This window comes from Ambystoma mexicanum, chromosome 2q (assembly GCF_040938575.1).
Source record: "Ambystoma mexicanum isolate Mex_15411 chromosome 2q, UKY_AmexF1_1, whole genome shotgun sequence".
Classification (NCBI taxonomy): Eukaryota; Metazoa; Chordata; class Amphibia; order Caudata; family Ambystomatidae; genus Ambystoma; species Ambystoma mexicanum.
In genome coordinates this window covers 1,085,062,449-1,085,085,528 of record NC_090924.1, presented here as the reverse complement: position 1 = coordinate 1,085,085,528, position 23,080 = coordinate 1,085,062,449, and the positions used below count along the sequence as shown (strand labels likewise).

At 45.4% G+C, this 23,080-nt stretch overlaps 1 protein-coding gene across 1 annotated transcript in view; it reads left to right on the top strand.

Annotated features, from left to right (window-relative positions):
* CYP51A1 (cytochrome P450 family 51 subfamily A member 1) overlaps positions 1-23,080 on the top strand; it is a 131,696-nt gene that overhangs the window by 12,960 nt on the left and 95,656 nt on the right. The window contains exons 3-5 of the mRNA XM_069648427.1: positions 2,221-2,397; positions 18,865-18,991; positions 19,207-19,381. Coding sequence (XP_069504528.1) covers positions 2,221-2,397; positions 18,865-18,991; positions 19,207-19,381 — 479 coding nt within the window. The remainder of the gene's footprint in view (positions 1-2,220; positions 2,398-18,864; positions 18,992-19,206; positions 19,382-23,080) is intronic.

Here is a 23,080-nt window from a genome sequence, read left to right as displayed (position 1 = left end):
TTGATCTGGAGGGAGATTATGTCAGGCTGCTGAAAATGTCCTCTTACCAGCTCTTAGCAGCTAGGGCTTGTTTAACCATGAAGTGGAAAAGTGCTCTCCCCCCAGACAGGAAGGAATGGACCAATGTGGCTTTGAATATATACAATATGGATTGAATAACTGCAGTGCTCCATGGTTATCAGGCGCCCTTGAAATTGGGTGGAGAGAATTCATTGATAAACATGTGAGGCCTAGGGCAAACCCTGCAGTGACCAATGCCGAGGTTTGAGAAGCCCAGACCCCATGCAGGAAATAAATGCGGCTAGGTCATAGACCAATGGCGCACTGATAAGGACAATACGCCTGTGTGGAAGCAAACGTTTACTTTGTACTATTGTTTCTTACTGAAGGGAATAAAGATATGGCTATAGCAGCGAGAATTCAGTACTGAGGGGATAGGGGGTGGATTTGGGGAGGGAAGGGGGTACAGTTGGGGAAGTTATGAGGGAGGAGGGGCAGGGGGATACAGAGTCCTGACTGTCTGTTGTTCGAAACCGTCTCATGTAAGTTGTTTTTTTGTATTACATTGAACTTATAAGAAAGAGAAATTTGAAGGAAAGAAAAGGAGCGTGTGAAGGCGCACATGTGCATTGAAAGCAGGTATAAGAGGAAGTATGGCTTACATCAGGTAATAGGAAGCCAGAGGATTAAACATCAAGTTGATATTTGTAAAGGCATCTATTCATTTTTGTCAGGTATAGTATTTGACATTGATCTCAGTAGTGGGTTTAAGGATTTACAGTGAATGTTATTCCTACAGTATTCAAATTATATTTGCTGCATGTTTGGGCAATGTAGGTATTAGTAAGGGATTCAAAGCGGGCTGTGAATGGTTGCCCTTTCTGCGAGATCTGGTAGTTTGACACACATTTACCATGAAATTAACTTTTTTGAGTTGAATGAGGTTTCCCCTCTAACTTGAAACCAAACCCGATCAATGTTCAGGGTTGAACCTGCGAAGTGAGTCCACTTGCCTGCCTCTCAACCTGATCAGATTTTGCTTCTCTGTTAAGGTCTGGATGGGCTTCATCAGGGAAGCAGAAGAATCAAGGAGGGCTGGGCAGTTGCATTTGTATTGTCTCGTTTTAATAGTGACTCGTGGGATGAGGCATTGGGATTGTTCTTGTCAATCTGAAATTGGCAAAAATGACGGGAACATTGAAGAACAATTGTACCTAGCTGTTAACCTTTGTTAATAGAAAAGTTCCAGAGACAGCTTGGGCTAATGGACCAAGAGTACAGTATTGTATACCTGCGTAGTGAATCAGAAGAAGTAAGGCCCTTTCTGATTATATTATGTAATATGCATAAAGTGCTGAGAGAAGCCTGTTTCTTCTTTTAACATTCGTCCCACTTTAAAATGACTCATCCTGTTCCAACTATTACTCAAGAAAGGATGGGCCCTGATCATTTGTGCGCTTTTCTCACCAAGTTTCTCTGAAAACAATTCCTTAACTTTAATGTACTGGTGTTGGAGGGCACATAACTATGTCCCAGTGACGTGGTAGTTGGTTTGCCATGGAATTGCTTATTAGTAATTATTGTTTTTTTTGTTTTTAAGACAACCCTAAACGCATTGTTAACTTTATTTTAATTCTGTGATTTTTGCATACCCAGCCTATCATCATTCACCCATTTTTAAAACTTAAATGCTCGTTGTCAGCATATTTAAGGCGCACACACATTAACAGTTTCTCCAGTATTTCATTATTTTCCTCAAATGTATATCTTTTACAATTTCACTCCCTCTTTGACAGTGACATTAAATGGTAATTCCTGTAAATGTGGTATGCAAAATATAGGCTGTACATAATGTAAAATTAATAATCTTGAAAAAAGAAAACATACAATCATAAAATCACTCTATAGTTTGCATTATGATTTATTTTTCTAGTGTTTTAAGAAACGATTTTTACTTTTCATTTTGTTTTTTTTCTAATGTATTCTATACACGTTTTAAACATTCACCATCTCCTATTGGGAATTTGACTAATATACATAATTAGTTCAAGAATTGTACATAGAATTGAACCCATCAGTTCCTCTGTGACAGTAAGGATTGTGAAAAAGGAAGTTCACTGGGCAGACGCTTCAAGTGAAATGATCCGAGTGTCTGTTTACATGCTTTTCAAGGAGACTGTTGCTATTTGTTTACTGAGCTGCTCTGCCTTTGTGTTCCAGTATGGACCGGTTTTTAGTTTCACCATGGTGGGAAAGACGTTTACCTACCTCCTGGGTAGTGATGCAGCTGCATTGCTCTTTAACAGTAAAAATGAAGATCTGAATGCAGAGGATGTTTACTCCAAGTTGACAACACCTGTTTTTGGCAAGGGAGTGGCATATGATGTCCCCAATCCGGTGAGTTTGTGCAGAATGTATTACCATTAATGAAAATAACCATTGTGTAGGTTGTCTATTGTTTTTAGCCATTCTAAATGGCAAAAAGTGTATTCTAGAATTGAGTGCCAATGAGGTGTCTGTAATTCATGTTTAGGTTCCTAAAAGACATGCTTTGTGGTCCTGTGCAAACCGCTTAATCTTCCTGGATTGCGGTCATTCATAGAGTGAGAGAATGCATTAAGATTAACTCCAAATATAGCTCAATATGCATGATGGGGAGTTGGTTATGGCTGGATTATATGAACCAGTATGCAAGGGGTTACTGAGGATTATACAGAACATGTAACTGGGACAGTATTAGATGAAACATTTTACTCTATAGACATCATTTTGAGTATTTACAATTTAAAGCACATGGAGATTGAGGGCCTGATTAACAAAGATTTGGGCTGGAGCAAATCCCAAGTGGAGAAAATCTGCAGCTTCCTCAAGCCTATCTGAGATGCTCATGTGCAAAGGCGATTGACAAAGATTTGCTCATGGTCAACTCACATGTGCTACAGGCAGCACAGAATTTGCTCCGGTTTAGGCTTTGGGAATAAGTTATGTAGTAGCTGGAGCACATCTGAGATGTTCAGGGCATCCCTTGATATGCTCTAATGCAAATCTTTGTGAATTATGCCCAATGCGATTTGCCAAGAAAGATACAATTTATTTAGGCAAACTCTGAAGCCGGTATTAGAACTCAAGAGTTTCACGTTCCAAGATCAGCAACTATGCTAAATCGCATCTCCTCCCATATCTGTTCTTCTCTTCATTTCATTAAATTTAAAAAATATAACTTTGGCTTCAGTGTGCTTCAGCTAGAACCTGGACTTGGTTTTGAGTTTTTCCTCTTTTCCCCTTTGACATTCTGCTTTGGTGTTTGATCTTGTACGAATACGTATTTGGCTTAGACATACGATCCTACCATATAGAGACCTGTAGCCACCATCCATTTTTCAAAGTCAAAGTTTCCAGCATTCTCAGTATGCTCTGACTAGAGAGGGATTGAAGTTGAAGACTCATGCAGCTGTGAGACCTGGCTCAACAAAAGCTGTGTAATTGCCATGACAAGGTATTTTCACTTGCCCCCCCTTGCCTTGAAGCGCTTTGAAACACATTGATTGTGTATAGGCGCTATATAAATAATCAATCAATCAATCAATCAATGCACCGACGGAGATGTGCGGCCAGCATGGTAGTAAGCAGCTTTACGTTGTAGTTTAACATAGCCAGAGGGCAATATGTGTCGCATACTTCAGCACGCTTTCCAGGTTTGAAAATGGTGACCACCAAAGTTTCTCGCATAGTGCTCAGGAGTGAACCAGTGACAAAGGCTTCTTCAAAGACTTTTAAGAGCTTTGGAGCCAGGGTAGATTGGTAAATTTTATATAAATGGTGTCTTGCCTGAAGCAAAAGAAGTTATCGCTTCGCCCAACTCCTGTAATGTGAAAGCCTGGTCTAAGTGATCTCGCTGGCTAATATTGAGCTTTGGAAGTTGGATTGCTGTAAAGACTTCAGAAATTTCTTCAGAGGTATTTGTGTGTCATGGCTGTACAGTTTGGCATCATAGTTAGTATATATCTGATTTATTGCTGCCTGTGCTCACCAGGGGGACCCGTATTGATCATATTATAGCGTGATCTGTAATTCGGGGTGTTCCCTCCTACAGAGCCAAGCTAATAATCTCCCAGACTTATCTCCTTCAGTGTGTGTTCGGCCGTCCGGGTAGCGTGGTCAAACCTTGACGATCTCTCCCATGCAGTTCAACATTTAGATCTAATCTCCCCAAGTTCTCCCTCTGAAGATAACTCACCAGAATACAGCCTCTCTAGTTCGTTCACTTTGGCTTCAAGGATCTACAGTACCCCCCCTCAACTTTCTTCGGATGCGCCCGCTCCAGCAATGATCTTACCCCTGGTTACAAATTACAAAGTTTCCCAAATGGTTCCTAAGCTACTCACACTACCAATGTTCTCTTTCAAAAAAGAACTCTGCATGACACAAAGTTGTTCTCTAAAGGCAGAATCCAATAACGCATCCGCGGGCATGCGCATGCTGGGATGGAGGTTCGAGGTGTCCCATGATACTATCAATAGGGAGTGCTCAGATATTGTGCGACCCATATAATCAGCACCAACAAATTCAAATAGCTGAACAGATCCAGCAAAGACGTAGTCTATCCTGGTATACAATTTATGTGGCAATGAATACTCTGACCGCAGGCTGAAATTCCCTCCAGACATCTACTAGATCTATGTCAGCAATCGTTGTGTTCAATGCTGCAGTTGCTGGGGACTGGCCACTCCTGGGAGATGTGGATCTATCCAGTACCATATCTCGTACACAATTGAAGTCCCCTCCCTATATGTCCCGTTGTAAGGCAATGTGTGTGCATAGTGTCTATATGTATGTTGGTATCGTATGGTTGGGGAAAAGTTCCCAATGGATAGTTCTTTACTGCCAAGGTAGCCCCACAGAATTATGTATCAGCCTCCCACATCTGTATCCAAGTTCAATAACCGAAATGGAAGAGCATCAGCGATCCATATAAGCACCTCTCTGACAAATCTAGAGTATGGGGCACCATACACGGTCCCACACCAACAGTTTACCGCTGTTTCTTGTTCCTCAGCCGTCAAGTGGGTTTCCTGGAGGAGGGCTATATATATCTTTTTGCGCTGGAGATATGACTTAACCTTGTTTCAGCGAATATAAATACCAAGACGCCTCACATTCCATGTCAAAAGTTTAATTTGCGTCATGACCTATTAGTGTTGTCATTATATGGCCATAGTATCTGACAACGCAAGCATATCCCACCTACAGCAGAACAGAACACACATGGCCATTTCACTTCTGTATTTGGCACATGCAATGCTGCTCAATTTATGATGTGGTAGGAGACTTTGCCTGGCCCAAGTCTCTGCGCAAGTTATAAGGAACAAAGCGAGCATCATTGCGCAATTTGGGTATATTAAACAAAACATAAACAACAATCCCCTGAACATAAGGTGCAAACAGTGTCCAACAGGTCTATCACGTTCGGACAAACCGGTGCCCAACGAAGCTAGTGACATTCTCAGCCACCAGTTCAATAGGTCGACAACAGGATTGTGTCGACGATCCATATGGATCAGGGTAGTCCGGTCGTCCCCCAGTGGATGTTGTCGCCCGTTCGGACCAGGTAGCGACAATTTCCACAGTGCTGTTCTGTGCTGTTCTGTAATTCGGTACTTGGTCCATTCAGACGTCATTGAGAGCAACATATAATCCAGCAAATTGCCCCTCAGTCTCATCCAGTAGTCATTGTGTGATAGCGAGATTCAATGTTTATTGACGTCCATCCCTGGGAAGCCGCAGGCGCCCCCCGTCCCCGTCTTGATCCGGAGTGTTATCCTGAGCCTCTATATTATTATTATGTTCCATCCACATGGACACAGCTTCTGGACTTTGAAAAAAAAGCGACTTTCCGCCGTACAACACTTTGTCTGGCTGGATATATAACCATGCATTTGATCCCTTTCTGCCGTAGCCTCACTTTGACTGAAACAAATCTGTTTCTCTGTTCCTGTACTAGAGGGGTATAATACAGGTAGATGGCGATGTTGGATTTATCCCTTTGTATCTTTCCCCTTTCTCTAGAAAATTGTAGGAGCACTTCCCGGTCCCTAAAATTCAGTATTTTAACAAGTACTGTGCGAGGGCGTGATCTTGGCAGAGGTCTCTTCTGTAGGGACCGATGGGCCTGCTCGACAGAAAAACCATGTGACAGTTTTCCAGGGCCCACCTCCTGGAAGAACACATTCTCAACATAAGTCGTTGGGTCTCTGCCTTCAGTACCTTCTGGAACACTCGGTAACCTGACATTGTTTCGGTGAGAGCGGCCCTCGTCGTCTTCAGCTCTCTGTTCGAGGATGCGATTTCTGGATTCCAAGGATTTCATCCGAGTGATCAGGTCATCTGTAGTGGTGACAGTGTCTTTCAAAATTGATTCCGTAGTTGTCACTTATTCAGCGAGTAATCTCACATCTTGGCGGAGTAGTTGGACATCCACCTTCACCTCCTCGATTCTGTGTTCCTTTTAGGACCGTAAGGCAGCTATAGCCGCAAGCACTTTATCTTCTTGTGGGTCAGGTTGGGGTATATGGACTCTTCCCTGCGCTGCTCCTATTGCTGGGTGCGGCAACTGAGATTCCCCAGGCCAACAAAAGAATCCATAATAGTGCCCTTGTGCTTGTTCTTGCTAGGAGACAGTAGTCGTATATTCAAGTGGTGTTGGTGGAAGTGCTCAATGTGGGCTGTCGCAGCGGTGTTCAAATCGTGTGCTAGCTTCAGGTCGTTCTCATGCACAGCCCAATCTCACTGCTAAAAGCGTGCTCCAGTCTTCGTCTATCTGATTCGATGTGTCCAGGTGCCACAAGCGGTGTCATAGTCACAGCCCCTTAAATAGTGCACAAGTATGGGTGAGGGGTTGGTTGCTCAGAGGTCTGCACATGCAACATCCCTATTTACTTCACAGTGCATACTGTACTGCCCAAGGCTCATCTGGTGCCTGATTGTTGAGGGAGAACAAGTATTAACAGGGGCAGTGTCTGAAGATTTTAGTGTCAAAGTAAGTATTCGGGCAGAAGGGAGCCGTCGTGTGCTCTATCGTGATGTATTCAGTTGCTGCAATATTACGGGCTGCACCCTGCGCTTGCCACAGCAAGTGTCCCTCAATGGTATACTTTGGGTGAAGGCAGGCACAAAAAGGCACCGGCATGTAACAATGCCTACCAGGGGAGGATATGACTCCCACCACATGTCCTGTACCTCAGCATTCCAGTCCGCTGTTCCATGGTCAGGGTACCCAGCCACCTTCTTCCTTCCTCTATCAGCCTGCCACAGCCCACTTACCGTGGCGGCTCGTATCACCGCAGCGGGGCCGTAGGCATGCTCGTGTTGTCCGCAGCTCTAGTCTGGCTCGGTTGGGGCTTCTCCCTATCTTCTGCAGCTACTGCAGTCAGGTCAGATGTCAGGCAAACTTTCTCCCGGCTCCGCTAAAACATGCCGGCCGTCATCTTAAGTCTCTTCGCCTGAGTCTCGGTATAGGCATTTCCGTGGCGTCCAGTGGCAGTCTTCGTTCGGGGAATCGAGCCAGCTACACGCTGACTGCGTGATCTAAGCAGGGATCAATGAATATGCCCATAGATTGACAAAAAACACTGTGATCAGGATCAATGAAAGGATCTCTGGTCTGAGCTCAAATGAAGCACAGCCTTACTGAATGAGCACCAGGCCAGGCCCCCACCGGAAGGCGGCATATTGTGTTGTAACTGGTACTGAGCCTCATTTCTAAGTTTATAGGAGCACACCTTATGTTTCTATTCTTTCTTTCTTACTAGTATATAGTGGGGTGCAAGGGAGAAAAACAGCCCTGACACTAGATTGTGTGGTCAACTAGCAAAACAGATGTCCACACACTTGTGGAACACTCTCGGCCCCTGCACACCCAGTTTGTATTGTAAACCAATATCTTTTTATTTTCTTGTAACTCGTACTGAACATTGATGAAGGACTAGAAATTAATTAATAGGGTTATTGTTTTGATAAGAGGCGGCATAAATGTGCCGCAAGTCCTAGCTGTGATATTCTGGAATCTTCTCTAGTCTAGTGACCTGTGATCTATAAAAGCAAGGGGTCTGGAGGGCAGGTCAGATAAGTCAGGTGGTGTCCCGTTAGACACAGGATGCTGTTATTAGTTATAGTACTGTATTTAAGAAGATTTAAATTAACTCACCAAGGGTTTTATCTTTTCAATGAAAAAGGTAGTAGTTTAAGAGAGTTTGAACCTTTTTACACTACTGGTGCACACCTTATCAAGGGTGCAGCAAAGGTTGATGACATGTCTGCTCTTCTTTGGTGGTTACCTTGGATGCCTTTCCGAACCCTGATTGAGTTTACCACCTGCTATATAGTTTTTGCCTTTCCTTTTTGAACAATAAGTGGGAAGGTTAACATAGGACACTTTTGGCAAAAAGCAGTTGGAGCATAGACATGGTAGAAATACAAGCATAAGTGCAGCAGGAATTACATCTTTGTGGCATCAAAGACCAGCATAAGAATAAATAACGTGTTACTTTCTGTATAAAAACAGTAAAATAATCGCTATTGTCCCCTCAAAATTGTTAACACGTTTTTAAATAATCTGCTGTCCTCAGAAAAGGCTTGCAAATTGATTCAAGAAGAGAATAATTGTGTCCAGTGCATTTGGTTTTCTTTACAATAGCCTTAAACCTGTATAAAGATGAAGGATACATTTACTGACCTAAAGTGAAACAATTGTTTAAAGTAACATCACGCCTGATACTTACGACTATGTATCCCATATATATACAAGATAACTAAAAAGGATCACACATGTCTTCAAAGTGCTGACCTTTCTCTTTTGCTGTTTTCTCCTTACTTCACTATTTCATGCTCTCTTTATCTCTTTAGCTCTTCCTTTCTGTTTTTGTTTTTCACTCTGTGGCTCATACATTTGCTTTGTGTTGCTATTTCTTTTAGTCTTTTAACACTCTACTCTTTTTTTGCTTTTTCTTTTCAACACTTTTGCTTGCTCTCTTTCTTTCAAATGCTCTTCTTTATCTTTATTGTTTGTGAAAGGATACAAGAGATAGTCAGAGAATCAGCGACACAAAGAAAGAAATAGCAATGGACAAAGGAGCATGTGAAAGAAAGAGAAACAAAGCTAAAGAGTGTGAAAGGGCAAAAGACAATGAGTGAGAGAGCAATAAAGAGCAATGGAAAGGAAAAAAGCGACACATGGAAAGAGAAATATATTTAATAGCTGAAATGAAGAGAGCAAAAGAAAGAGGTATAGAGCAAAAAAGTAATAAAAGGAGTAATGGGGGGTCGGGGGTGGCATTGTGGCCTGGAGCGCCACCGATGAGGCTGCTCCTTTAATGGCCTCTGCATGAAGCCTGCGATGGAAACATGAAAAAATGCATTTTCCTATCACTCTTCTGGCAGATGATCTCATCCACGATGACCGGAATGGCAGAGGCACAGCTCACAGCGTTTTGAGCCTTTAACGCTCCTTCGCTGCCCCTGTCCACTGCCGGCATTTGCAGTGCTCACACCCAGAGCCCACAAAGATGGCAGGGTGGACTTTGTGGCGCTGGGGGGAGGGGAATCTCCCACCCCAAACTTGGCTACCTGGACCAGAGGAGACCCTAGATCTAGTCTCCGGAGCTCCACCAGCTTTCCCGACCCCAGGACAGTGTCCATACCGTATATCGGACCGCCAGCTACATACTACCGCGAGCCTCCATCCGCCGGCTCAGACATAAGAAGTTACTTCCTGCGGCCCCTCACCACCCAGAAAGAGGTATCCTAGCTCCCGGGTGCAATAAGGAGCGGGATCCAGTGCCGCCCGGACACTCAACACTTGGCACGCCATTGCGCAGCTATTCGTTATGTGGTGGCCCCCGGCTCCAGCAAGGCACCCCACTGAATGGCTGCTCCCATCGTAGCTGCCCCGGCAAACTTCACAAGCTCCAGAGCGATGTGCCCGCCGCAGACGCTACATAACCGCAGCTCCACCTGGTGACGCGGAAGCTGGGTCCACCTCCATGATTTCCTCCTCCATGCAAAAGCGGGGCCCTAACATTGGTGGCACGAACGGTACCGCGATCTAGGCTCTATACAGCTACACAGGACCAGGGAGCTCCTCCCTGAGGTCCTGCGCCACGTGGAGGCACGGACCCCAGCTCCTAAACGTGACAAGCAGAGGGGGCTGACAGCTCATAACCACCTTGCAGACCCGGCACCTCGCCACACTACTGTTCCCTGCATATAAGAAGGGCTCACTTTAACTGGCCCCACCCCCGGACTAGAACAACTTCCTCCTGGGGACTACTACCACCATATTCCAATATCTGCAACATCGCCCTGACATCAGCACATTTCTGCACTGCAACAAATTTGACAACCGGCACAATCATCAGCCTTGGCTCCCAATTGGATCGGTATAGGCAGACCTAGGAACCCAGTCTGTAAGCCACTTCCTCACTCCCCCTACCCCCCTACTGACATGCAGAGGGAATGACTTTGGAGGTCTAGTAGGGTGCGGTGAGACGCAGTACCGAACGAAGAGTGGTCACTTTGCTCCCCCCCACTACACCAGAGATCTCTGCCATATCAGAGGACAGGCTGCCACCAAAGAAGAGTGATCCAGGTTGGATTTCACATCAGCGTCTGTTCCACCTTGGCTTAATTTCCAGGAATCCAAAGCTACGGATGTAATCACCCGGATCCACTTCTACACAACAAAAGAGGCGATCAGGGCAATTGGGCGCTCCCGAGACGAATGAGCCTTCCATGGAGCCCCCCTCCAGATCTTCCAAGATCTAGCGGTGGTAACAATGCAGAAGCTAAGGGCTTTGAGACCCTTGACACTGTTCCTTCGGGACCAAAACATCAGGTACCGTTGGCTGTTCCCAACTGCGCTTCAATTCTCCTACAATGGGGGATGTCACCTGAAAACCCTTGGAGAGAAGTACAAACAGTTTTACAGACAGTTTGAGCCCAGTTGGCTAAGGGAAATGCCGACAGAGAAGGGTCGACTTCCTATAAGTTTACTGTTATGGCTTCACGTTGGAAGCTCAAGTTAAAACCCTGGTTGCACTATGAAAGCAGGAGGACAAAAGACCTAGATGGCGACTGAGTCACACCTGGCCCGGGCCTGCAATCGCGGATTGCCGACGCCCCAGGGGTACCCCTACCACATCAGAAATTAAATTTCATCTCGCTGAACATTAAAGGCCTGAACCCCCCCTTCAAATGGAAATTAGCACTGAAACGGCTCCAGGATATGGAAGGCTCAATGGTCTTCTTACAAGAAACACGTTTGCTGCCCTCAGATTTCACACGCCTCCACAATAGAAATTTCCTGCTCCAATATCTGGCTTCTAATGGGACCAAAAAAGGGGGCACGGCTATCCTCTTTGTCAGGAATGTGCGACCCAAGAAACTGGAGACCCAACTGTGCCCGGAGGGATGTTTCACGGCAGTCAAGGGCTTTGTATACGGACAGCTTTATTCCTTCATTTTGGTTTATGCACCCCAATGAAGGACAGGAAGCATTTTATGAGGCACTGGGCGATACCCTCCTCCCCTTCGTTGAGGGGCAATTCATTATATTCTCATATCCCGGACCCCTCATGGGATAGATCGCATCCGCCGCCCCCAGAGACTTTAAGCTTGCCACAAGCCTTCTCCATCTGTTTCAAACTCTGGGGGTGGTGGACACATGGAGAGTGCTTCACCCCGGCGAAAACGACTTCTCTTTCTTCTCATATGCACATAGGACTTCTTCCCAAATAGATCTGTTGTTGACCTCCCCACAAGTTCTCGCCTTTGTCGACAAAGGGACCATAGGAACAAAGGTACTTTCAGACCATGCCCTGATTTACTCTGATCCTCCGAGCTCACGACCCTGATCCACCTCCTAGACACCACTGGAACCGATATGACCCCATCCTGAATGAAATGCACTAAGGGATTCCATTGCCACAGTGACCAGGAACTTTTTCTGGGAAAACCCAACTGAAGACACTTCCCCAGCCAACACATGGGATGCCATGAAAGCAGTAGGGTGGGGAGAACTGATCGCACACGGAGCGGCATTCCATAAATGTAAACAACGGATCCATGTGGAACTTGAAGGAGAGGTTAAAAAAAGAGACCCGTCATAAGCAAAAAGACTGGTCCCTGAGCACCCAGCGCGCCCTACAGACAGCCCGGAAGAAGTTGGAAGCCCATTACGCTGAGGAAACGGCTCACTTACTGGTCAAATCCAAGCAAGGCTATTATGCTAGGAACAACAAAGCGAACAAACTCCTGGTGGAGGAATTGGCTAAGGCGAAGAGAAAGAACACCATAGTGGGCCTCCGCGACCCTCAGGGCAAGGTCCAGTACTCTGACCAAGATAAGCTACGATTGGCAGTGACCCATCTCTCCGAGACAATGTTGGAGTCGCCCTGAGACAAAGCAGAACAGCTGCGGTACCTGCAAGGTGCCGCCCTTCCACAACTCGAAGGGCCAGACAGAGAGGGACTGCACGCCCTGATCACAGGTGAGGAGGTGGAGGCAGCCATCAAGTCCCTAAAGCCTAGAGCCCCAGGCCCAGATGGGTTCACAACAAGATTTTATAAAGTGTTTCGTCCCCAACTGGTAGTCCTGCTAACAGCCCTCTTCAACTCATTTGGTGTCTCGGGCTCCATCACACTGTCAATGCAACAATCCATAACCATGCTGTTGCTTAAACCCGGCAAAGACGCCAATGAAAATAGCTCATATAGGCCCATCTCTCTACTAAACATTGATGCTAACATTTACTCTAAATTCTTAGCAAATCGCTTGGCGGATGTCCTGCCCAATTTGATAAACCCAGATCAAACGGGGTTCATAATGCATAGGTCAACTGGAGACAACATCTGTAGAGCCCTGCATCTAGTGGATATCGCAGCCCAAGACTCGCACAAATTGGCCCTGCTGGCTTTGGACGCCTCCAAAGCCTTTGATAAAGTAGACTGGACCTTTCTACACCTTACCCTGGAATCCTTTCACTTTGGCCCGAACTTTCAAAAATTAGTCCTGGCAAACTATCAGTCCCCTAAGACACTTCTCCGTGTTAACTATAACCTCTCAGATCCAATCCCCTTACTCTGCGCATGGATTCAGGATGTGTGCCACGCTCCATAGCCTCTTCCCACACCTTCAGCAAAATAGGGGCTATCCTATCCTGGAACTCCTTATACAGTTCGGCGCCAAGGCCATCTGAGCCCTGGGCCTTGCCGGTTGTTAATGCCTTTATAGCTGCAGTGATTTCTTCAAGTGTGATGGGTGAGTCTAGTGCGGTTCGAGCTTCCAGATTAAGGGAATGGATATCGAGTGCCCGTAGGTAATCGGTTATCTCCTCTCTGGATGTAACATCTCTGTTAGAGTACATGGTTCTGTAAAATGAAACGAACGTGACAATGTCTTCTTCCCAGTTTACTACCTCCCCCTGTGTGGTCTATATACTGGCTATCGGGTTACGGTAGCCCACCGCATTAAGCATGTTTACCAGGAATTTACCTGCTTTATTACTTTCGCCATATCTGCGGGCAAGGGCAGGGGTCGCCATATATAGGACCTCTCTATCCATCAGTTTATTAAATTCATACAATGTGTCGTGTATGTCGGAGAGGACTTCTTCACTATGTGTAGCGCTGTAATCTGCTTCAAGCGATGCTAGTTCAGCTTCCGCTATTCCCAATTATCTCCTGACTGTAGTCAACAACCCAGTGGTCTTTGCCATAATGATACCTCGCACCCACACCTTAAATGTTTCCCATAGTGTGGAGTGTGCACTAACTGAACCCTCATTCAAATCAAAGAATTCATCAATCTCTTTGTAGAGCGATTCGCATGCATGTGGGTCTCTAAGCCAAGCGTCTAGCACGCAGTGAAACGTCTGGTAGAGTTAGGGTAAGGGATATCGGGGAGTGGTCTGAGCGAGTTCGGGGGTGAATTTCGCTAGCCGATATCGCATCTGAGAGGGACGAGCTAATGAGCCAAAAATCTATACGGGACTACGAGTCATGGACAGTTGAGTAGGATGTGTACTGCCTATCAAGTGGGTGAAGTGTGCGCCATGCGTCTATGAGGGATACTTGTGCCATTATCTGTTGTAGGGTAGCCACGACCTTTGTGATTCCACGGGGGGTAACGGAGGATCTATCAAGTGCTACACCGAGAATCGTATTAAAGTCTCACCCCGCCCCCCATAGTACTAATGCATCACCTGGTGCGTCAAGCATACCTAGTATTATCCAGTAAAATTCGGGATCATCGATGTTTAGCCCATAGGTGTTGACTATTACGATTAAACGACCAGCCACCTCCCCCCACACCAACACAAACCTGCCTTGGGCGTCCACCCTAATATATGAATATCGGAACCCCAATGATGGGTGAATCAGGCAGAGACACGCCCCTGGATTGAGCAGAATACTCTGTATAGTATCGGAGAGGGCCCCAGCGTGAGTGGAAACTGGAGTTTACATTTCCGAGTGCGTGCGTCTCCTGAATCAACAGTATCTGTGGACTGTGCCTTGATATATACGCAGCAACCTTTCTGGCCTTGACCGGGTTATTGAGCCCCGAATATTCCAGGAGAGTAGTTTAACAGTCAACCCTTTATCGGAATGTGTTTTACGTGCCATGTGTCACAATATTTTTATTTGTGTGATGGTGTGTACCAGCCGATCCGACTGCACCTCCGCCGACATAACCCTCTGCTTTTAAACCTTTAACAATCCCAACAAGCCCCAGCCTAACTCCGAGGGTAAAACGTCCCCCAATTTCCCTCTTACCACAGCCCGCACCATCGACCCCCCCCCCCCCAACCTGATGATGATACCATTATACAACTTCTGGAATTCTCCGGAGTTGCGGCTCACTACTGCCACGGTTAAACGCCACTCATCCGGTCTACAAAAACAGATGTTTGTCGCTGCCACCCGGTCATCCCATTTTCACTATGCAATCATAAAAAGGATATTATGGTCGGGGTGATTAATCAGCTGGGTCTCTCCTGTCTGCCGCAGGCTGCGGAGGCCCATTTTGGTCAGGTCTTTGTCCTAGCGCGGTAGCAGGATTGTAGCTTCTATGTAGTCCATGGCTGCCGTGGGATGTTCAAAAAAGTGCGCACGACCCCCATGCTGTATGCGCAGCTTCGCCGGGAAAATCAATGCATATGGGACCTGTCGCAGGCGGAGTTGTTTTTTGACCTGGTCGTATGATCTTCTTTTGGCCTGTACTCCCGCAGCAAAATCCGGGTAGATGTGAATGTTGTCGCCTTCATGTCGGAGGGTCCCATTTCTCTTGCCAAGCAGAGAGCTATGTCTCTGTCCCTTTAGTTCAGCAGTTTAGCGACTATGTTGCGGGGATTGAGCTCCCGGCTTGGGCACCGCAGCCAGCGTGCGATGGGCCCTCTCCACCAAAAAGTGATCCAAAAAGGCGTTGTCTCAGAACAGAGATTTCAATAGTGTTTCAACATGTGTTTCAATGGGGCCCTTGCAGAAGGATTCCGCCACCCCCACAATGCGGATATTATTACGACGGGACCTGGATTCTAGATCATCACATTTGCCACGTAGTTTGACCATCTCACCTTTCAGTAGGGTGATATTGTGAGTGTTTTGTCCGATTGAATCCTCATTATTGCTGATCCTAGATTCAGCCTCCATCACTCGCGCCCTTTCCTTTTCAACGCAGGCTTTCAGTGAGCCAATGGTGGCGACGATGTCATCCAATTTCACGTTGACTGACATAAGCCCACTTTGTACAGTGGTGAGGAGCTGATCATATCTGGAGTTTTCGGATGATGTCATCGGGGGAGTCAACAGGCGGTGGTGGCATGACGGCTGGGGACTGGCTGCTTGTAAAGGAGTCCATAGGCCCGGTCTTCTTCTTGGAGCAGGCTCCCTTTGTCATCGCCGAGGAAATAGAATGCAGATGTCACTCAGCTTCCGACGTGGCCGGCACACGTGAGTCTTCACAATGAGGGCAGGTTATTACGGATGACGGTTATGATTATTCAGCAAACCACAATGTACCTGGCCCCTGTAATACTGGTTGATCTCGAGGTAGTGTTGTAATGAGGCGCTTTAAAGGAACTTTGTCTTTGTGGCAGCCCTGTTTAGTGAAGGCACAAGTTTACAGGAGAAGTATATGATAGGGGCAGAGTGCCTGTGTATGACCCCAGTCAGGCACTGGGCCAATAGCTCCTTGCCAAAAATTGATTCGGGATCTGGGATCTATCGAGCACTAACATACATCCCCCCCTCCCCCCAAGCTTCCCGCCTCTTAGGGTTCACAGGGGGGCAGGGTGCGGACCATCTGACGTGTGGCATCTTGTATTTCAGAGGAGCTGATTCGCAGGTCCACGTGTAGATATTACTGCAACATAAACAGATCCTTAACATCTTGTTTGTACAGTATTACACTGCTTGAATGGGTTGTGTCCTCTCACGTAGCTATAACAAGAAGCTTATTTTTTACAGTTCTCGCTCTGGCTCCTCGGCCTTGACTCTTGCGATGTCCCCGCTGTCTGATTTGACAGATTTGCCAGGCCTATTCTCGTGGCTGTCCAGCTAGCACATAGTCAGTGCATTTCCAAGGCAGCATCACATCAGTCTCCAACACCAGGGGTGTGCATACATCTGCTCATATGTTTCCCTCCAGTAGCCCCCAACCAGTGTTAGCAAGTGTTCCGTATTGGGTTATTAGGCCATGAGTCTGCTGCTTCGGTGGTGGCGGTCCAGAAATGCCTGTGGTCGAGGTGCTGAGCCAGAAATGCAAGTTATTCCGGGTTAATTCACTGGGTCTCGACACAGACAGATTGCTGAGGCCGTTGACGGTATAGAAGTTGTCGGGGAGTGTCACGCAGGTAGTTTTTATCTGAGTCGCTGCATGTGGCGCAGAGGGGGGAGCGGGGCGGCAACAATTGACCGCACACCCAGCGCCTTAGGTCCGACCAGGCGCTCTATGTGAACCCCAGCGCCCCACCTGTGGCGCAATATCTCCCTCAGAGCGTGTGGTAGGCACCGGTAATCGGTACCTCTTTCCCCTCTCACTGCTCCGTACCACCACAAACCACGCAGCTCTCAGTGCGACTAGTGTCCATTTCTGCGCTCATCCCCACCACTCCAACAAGTTAAAGTCCAGGATCTGAACGGAGCCTTCACCTTGTCACCTGCCCCCCTTCCCTTCTCCTCCCTCCTTCTGCTGACCTCAAATCGGACACTGAAACCACCAGGGGGCATAGGAGGTCACCAGGGGGCTCCCCCACTACCCTTCCCCTCCCTCCTTCCCCCTTCCTCCCGCTGACCTCAAATCAGACATTAAAACCCTCCTCACCTACCTCCTCCCCCCCCTCTTCCATCCTTTTTAAGAAAATATTTCTGCTTACTGTCTCCCTGGTTTGTTTCATGTTTGTAAATATGCTTCTTTCATTATTGTACCTTGTTGTTATACTGTAAAGCGCTTTGGATTAAAGCGCTATATAAACTCAATAAACATATACCCCTTTCTATGCGGGGAGGGGCAGCATGCTTGCTTTGGGAAAAAGACGATTCTGTGCAATGTGGGGTTTTCCACCTGTTTGACGATTAAAAGTTGGAGGAGTCTGACAATAAGCGCAATATAAATCACTAATAACATTTTTTAGATATATATTCGGTCCAAGCTCACTTCCTGGCCACATATAGCCTCAAACCTCCTTTTAGGGATTCAAAGTTCTATAAAGCTAGGTATTCAACTTCTTACAAAAATCTGTGCGACACTGACGAAATAGGTCGAATCACCACAAAAAGATTCAAGGGTCCAGCAAATAATATTTTGTGAAGTTCGTCCAGGCCTACACACAACAACCAATGTCTCTTGATCCTGGCCACTGCACCATGTCTGCTCTGGCCTGCATCGGAAAATGGTTTACTGTGGACCTCGTTCTTTAGATAGGATGCTGGATCAGGAAAGGATTGCTCTGTGGTCTAATTACTAGCTAATCTTCCTAAAGTTCTGAAATGATAACATTCTGTGAATATGCTGGAAGCGTAGCACATATTACATGTATCAATCATCTTCTGGTGGTCTCTAAACTGAGCATGATGGTATTTGCAAGATCTGCAAAAGAGAAGGGAAATGTGGAAGGAGTGGGAATAGGCGGTATGGTATGAAGTCCTCTGGACTTTAAGAACATTCTGCGTTTTGCCGATCAGGTGTTGTGGCCCCTTGTGGGAGGTGGTTCAGATGCAGTTGTATGCTGCTGACCTCTCCTGCATTCCTGCTACATTGTGTGCCTCTGGCACTCAGCAGCCCTACCATCACCAATGCTCATGCTACTGCTCCACATAGCCCTACCTTCTTGCAGCCACATCCATGCTCATCAGGCCTTGGGGGTAAATTAAAATTGACCCCATCCTTCATGATTCTAGGAAAGGTTTGAATACTTTTTGTAAATTAAAACCAATTCATGATTACAGTTGTTCACTGTATTGTAGATGGCTCATTTTGAACCTAGGGTGACTAATCTTTTTCTTGAATTGTAAGCTATCTTGTTATATTGCTTTGCTTATTATCAAGGGTGATGCATTTTTTAATAGTTTTATTTCTATTGTACTGTTTTTTTTTTTTTTTTTTTTTTTTTCTTCTTCAAGGTAACGGTCCATGTCCGATTATGGTTTAGGTTTGCTTCTTTTAAGTTTTAAACATAAATTCATTCAAATTATTGGAATTTGAATAAACATTATTTTCTCCCGCATTAAACCACTTTTTGTTGAAAATGTGTTTCATGTTGATTTTTCAAGTGTATATATTTTCTTGGCTTAGTTTTACGTTTAATGTTTGCAGATATTTTTGGAACAGAAAAAAATGCTTAAGACTGGACTGAACATAGCTCAATTTAAAAATCATGTACCCCTTATCGAAGAAGAAACCATAGAATACTTCAAACGTTGGGGAGACAGCGGAGAGAAAAGTATGTTTTAGTTACTTTTGAACGGCAACTGAATTGTAAATGTCAGTACAGTGCAACTGTCTTTTTAAGCTTGCATAAATTGTTATGTAAGATTTGTGTGTATGCTTTTTGATTTCATCAAGCAGGGATCTATTGGATAGAAGAAATTGTATCAAGATTGCTGTCATAGTGCATTAAATTATATTTATTGTTCATGTGAGCTCTTCTCTCTCCAGACTTGTTTGAGGCGCTCTCAGAGCTAATCATCTTAACAGCAAGCCGGTGCTTGCATGGAAAGGAAATCAGAAATCGCCTCAATGAGAGGGTGGCTCAACTCTATGCTGATTTGGATGGCGGGTTTTCACATGCTGCTTGGCTCCTGCCAGGTTGGCTTCCTTTGCCCAGTTTCAGGTATTAGAGAAAATCTATTTGTTTTCCTTAACACATCTTTATTAGCAATTTTTGGTGAGCATCAAGAAACGTTAACTCAAAATATGAAGATCCAACAGCATTGTGGTGTACTTTCTTATTGATAAGCATTGGAGTCTGCCTTCTACTATTCCCCCACTCATATTTGTGTAATTCTCCTTTCTTTTCTCCATAGTTTTTCAAATTTCCGGGGCATCCTCTATTTCGAAATAGAGCTTCATCCAACAGCATTACAATAGTCATGCCTTCTTTCAGTCTGACACCTTTTGGGTTTTTTCATTTCCCCATTGGCCTACAATATCTTATTTCCCAATGTGAAGCCTGCCGTGCGTAGGAGCTCGCAGGAGCATCAATTTGAGGTCCCTAAAGAACCAGACAGTTCATTTAAAATATGGTTCCAATAGTACTTTATTTCTCAGCATTTTCACGCTGCATGGAAAAAGATTACCTAGTGACTTTTGCCTTTCCGGAAGAAGTTATCTCTACACCTACCCCAACCCATTTTAAGAAAAGCTGTTTTATCTGCATTGTAAAACTTGTCCGGGTTTGTGTTCACTCACACATTGGGAGTTAATCCAAACAGCAACTGCCCAATATAATTGTGAGTGCTTGCTAAAGTGTTATATCTATCATCTAATATATTTCCATTACATAAAGATCCAGGAGTTTATATCTACCACCCAAATATAATATTGAATAGAAACAGTTAAGGGTGGGGCGTGGCCTGACAGGAGAGACATGCATTCACTCTCTGAGCTCTGTTATCAGAGGGAGAATAATGCAGTGTAAATCTGAGTCCTGAATCTGGAGAGAGAGAGAGCGAGAGAGAGACTGATATCAAAGAAGCAGTAGGCTTAATTTAAGAATCGAGTTGGGTGATCTATTCACAGCGGCAAACTGAGCCAAGTGACCCATGCTCTGCCGGGAGGGTCGATCGGGAACAGAAATGGTGTTCGCAATATAACCACATGCCCCGTGCTAGATACATGACCCGGGCCTGGGACCGAAATTGCCTACGTTTATCATCAAGTACCAGTTAGACTGTTCAGCTCACAAGGGCCAAGGTGACTTGGGAGAAAACTAGTGATATTACTTTGGTTATGGGGGGAGGGGAGGAGGCATTTGAGTCGAGTCGGTATTGGCAATTTATCAAGCCCAGGCTAAGGCCTCAACCGTTTTGAGTCTGAGATCTGGGGCTATACCAATACTGCCCAGCTTTCAGTAATTGAAAATAAGTTTTTAAGAGCACTTTACTCCTGCCCCAAAGCACTCCAACCGCAGTAGTGTGATATAGTCTTTATTGGTGAGGATGCTGAAATGAGGCAAATGTATTATTGGCTGAGAGTGTGGGGGAACCCTGGATTATTAAAATATCAGGAGGCACTACTTCATGGGATGTCTTTGGGGGGTGCCTTTTAAGATCCCGTGGTTGCTGCATGTGAAGAAATGGCTCTTAATTCTTGGGCTAAGTGTGTACTGGGAGAATCCCTCATCCATGCCAATGACTAAGTCCTCTGTTAAGAATGCTTTTCTAATGTATAGGAGGAACGCAATTAGTGTAATGTGCTTTACATTGTCGAGTGGGCCTGAGAATTTGTGTCATAAAATAATGGTAGACTATGAGGAATATCTCGATGCAGGAAGACCTGCCTATGCCGAGCTTTATTTATAAGATTTTGATCAGTCACTTAATCTCTGAGGTGTATCACTGCTGAATGTGACAGCACTGAAAGTAAAACTTGCACAATCTTTGATGCTGTGTGTGAGAGTTTGGTTCATTTTATGTTGTTATGCAATGGTTATAAAATTTGAGGAGACGTTATTTAATACCATCGTTTAAGTTATTCAGAATTTTAACTATTGGGGAAGCTGGGTGTTTTTGTAAGTCTACGGCGAATTTGAACGTAGTACGTTTTGGTTCTATGTACATCTGCCGGGCTTGGCATAAGAGGAAAAGTTCCTAATTGATAGGGGCTGAACTCTGAACCGTTTTTTCTGCACTATTTAGGGGAGGCATGGTATCACAAGTATGACACTGACACAATAGGTACAATTTGTAAAATCTTTATTGAAGTTTCTGGGGGTGGAAAAACTCCTACTTTGCCCTATAACTAAGATGGGAGTAGTCTCGCCCATCAAACGATAAACAAAACAGTCCTAGTGGAGTATGTCAAATCAAAATGGCCTATGCCAACAAAACCTAATGCCTGTCCAATCTTTTTTTACAAAAACTGTATAAAGGAGAAATGTATGTAAAGGAAAAATCAGTGTCTTGAAACACAATGCAGCCTTCTGATGTTGGATCTCACCTTCGCCACGTGTCTTTCGTGGCCTGTAGGAGGCAACGACCTCCAATAGGGAACTCTTGGGGTTTGACCCGCTGCTCTCGTCCCTTGGTCCGTCGCTGTGCTCCAGTAGGTTTGCCTTCGTCCCAGAAGTTCTGCTCGTACTTGTGTTCCGCCTTTCTCAGTGTGTGTGTCTAGGTTCTGCCTTTTATCCGTGTGAGGAGAGGTAATTGGTATCCGGTGTATGCCCTTAAAGTCAAGTGCCTGACTCTATTAACTGGACATGTCCAGTACGATGTATGAGAGTTAGTTAGTCTTGTTACTCTCAGTCACCCTCTTCCTCGGCCCAGTGTTTGTGTAGAAAGGGTTGGGGGGGAGTTGGGACCTAGGAGAATCCTAAAAAATAGGATGGATTAGATGAACAAAAAAGGGGGGGAATACTGTGTCTCACCATTGGCTGCCTCATCCCCTCTCCCTGAAGACACCTCACCCAGGTGATCCTCCCTCACTGGTCTCCCACCACAAACTGGATCCAAAAGCAATGGCTCTGTCCCGGCCACCTGGATAAGTCCCTAATACCCTTCCCCTATGAGAGGTGGATAGGTTTGTGCTACTCTGAAGTCATCTAGTCTGAGGGCTCTGGAGAGGACAAGTGGAATTTTTATCCAGGCACTATCACATATTCACAGAGTTTCTTTTTGGCTCTGGCGGCAGGGGCTGGATGTTAACCTTAAGTCCATGTGACTAGCCCATGAACTGCAATTGCTACCGATCTTGGGATAATGGCCGATGATACCAGCCAGGATTCCCCTCTGATATTAATGTATATTAATGTACACCAGTACTCTGGGGTATGTACACCAGTACTCTGGGGTAGATCACGTTATCTCTGTGTGCACAGGTGACTCTAACCATGGTTGCATGTTCTAGACCTGCTGGAGTGACCAAATTGGCTCTTATGGCTGTCTGTTTACTGCCAGAATCAATTAATGCTTTCACTATTCTCCCATTTACCAGAGCTCTTTCATATGTAAACTCAACTGAGGATCGGCATAAACATATGCTAAAGGTTTCTAGATCTTCCTCTTGTTCTTCCCATTCCTCTCTTCTTAGGCATCCTATTTCCATAGTCTCCTCCTTTTGATTTTCAGGACAATGCCAGGCCAAATGACCTGTCTCCCTACATAAGAAGCAGATGGGTGGTGATGGTTTAATCCTACTGGGCTCTTCTTTTTTTTTAAAACTGTTTTTTTATTAGCATTTTCATTTGCACTCCACACAACAAATCAAGTGCAGACAAAGAGAACACGGAAATAATGAATTAAAACACTTACTAATTCCCATCCCTGGGCAACGCCCCCCCCCCCCAACCCCTTCCAGGTCATGTATTCATATA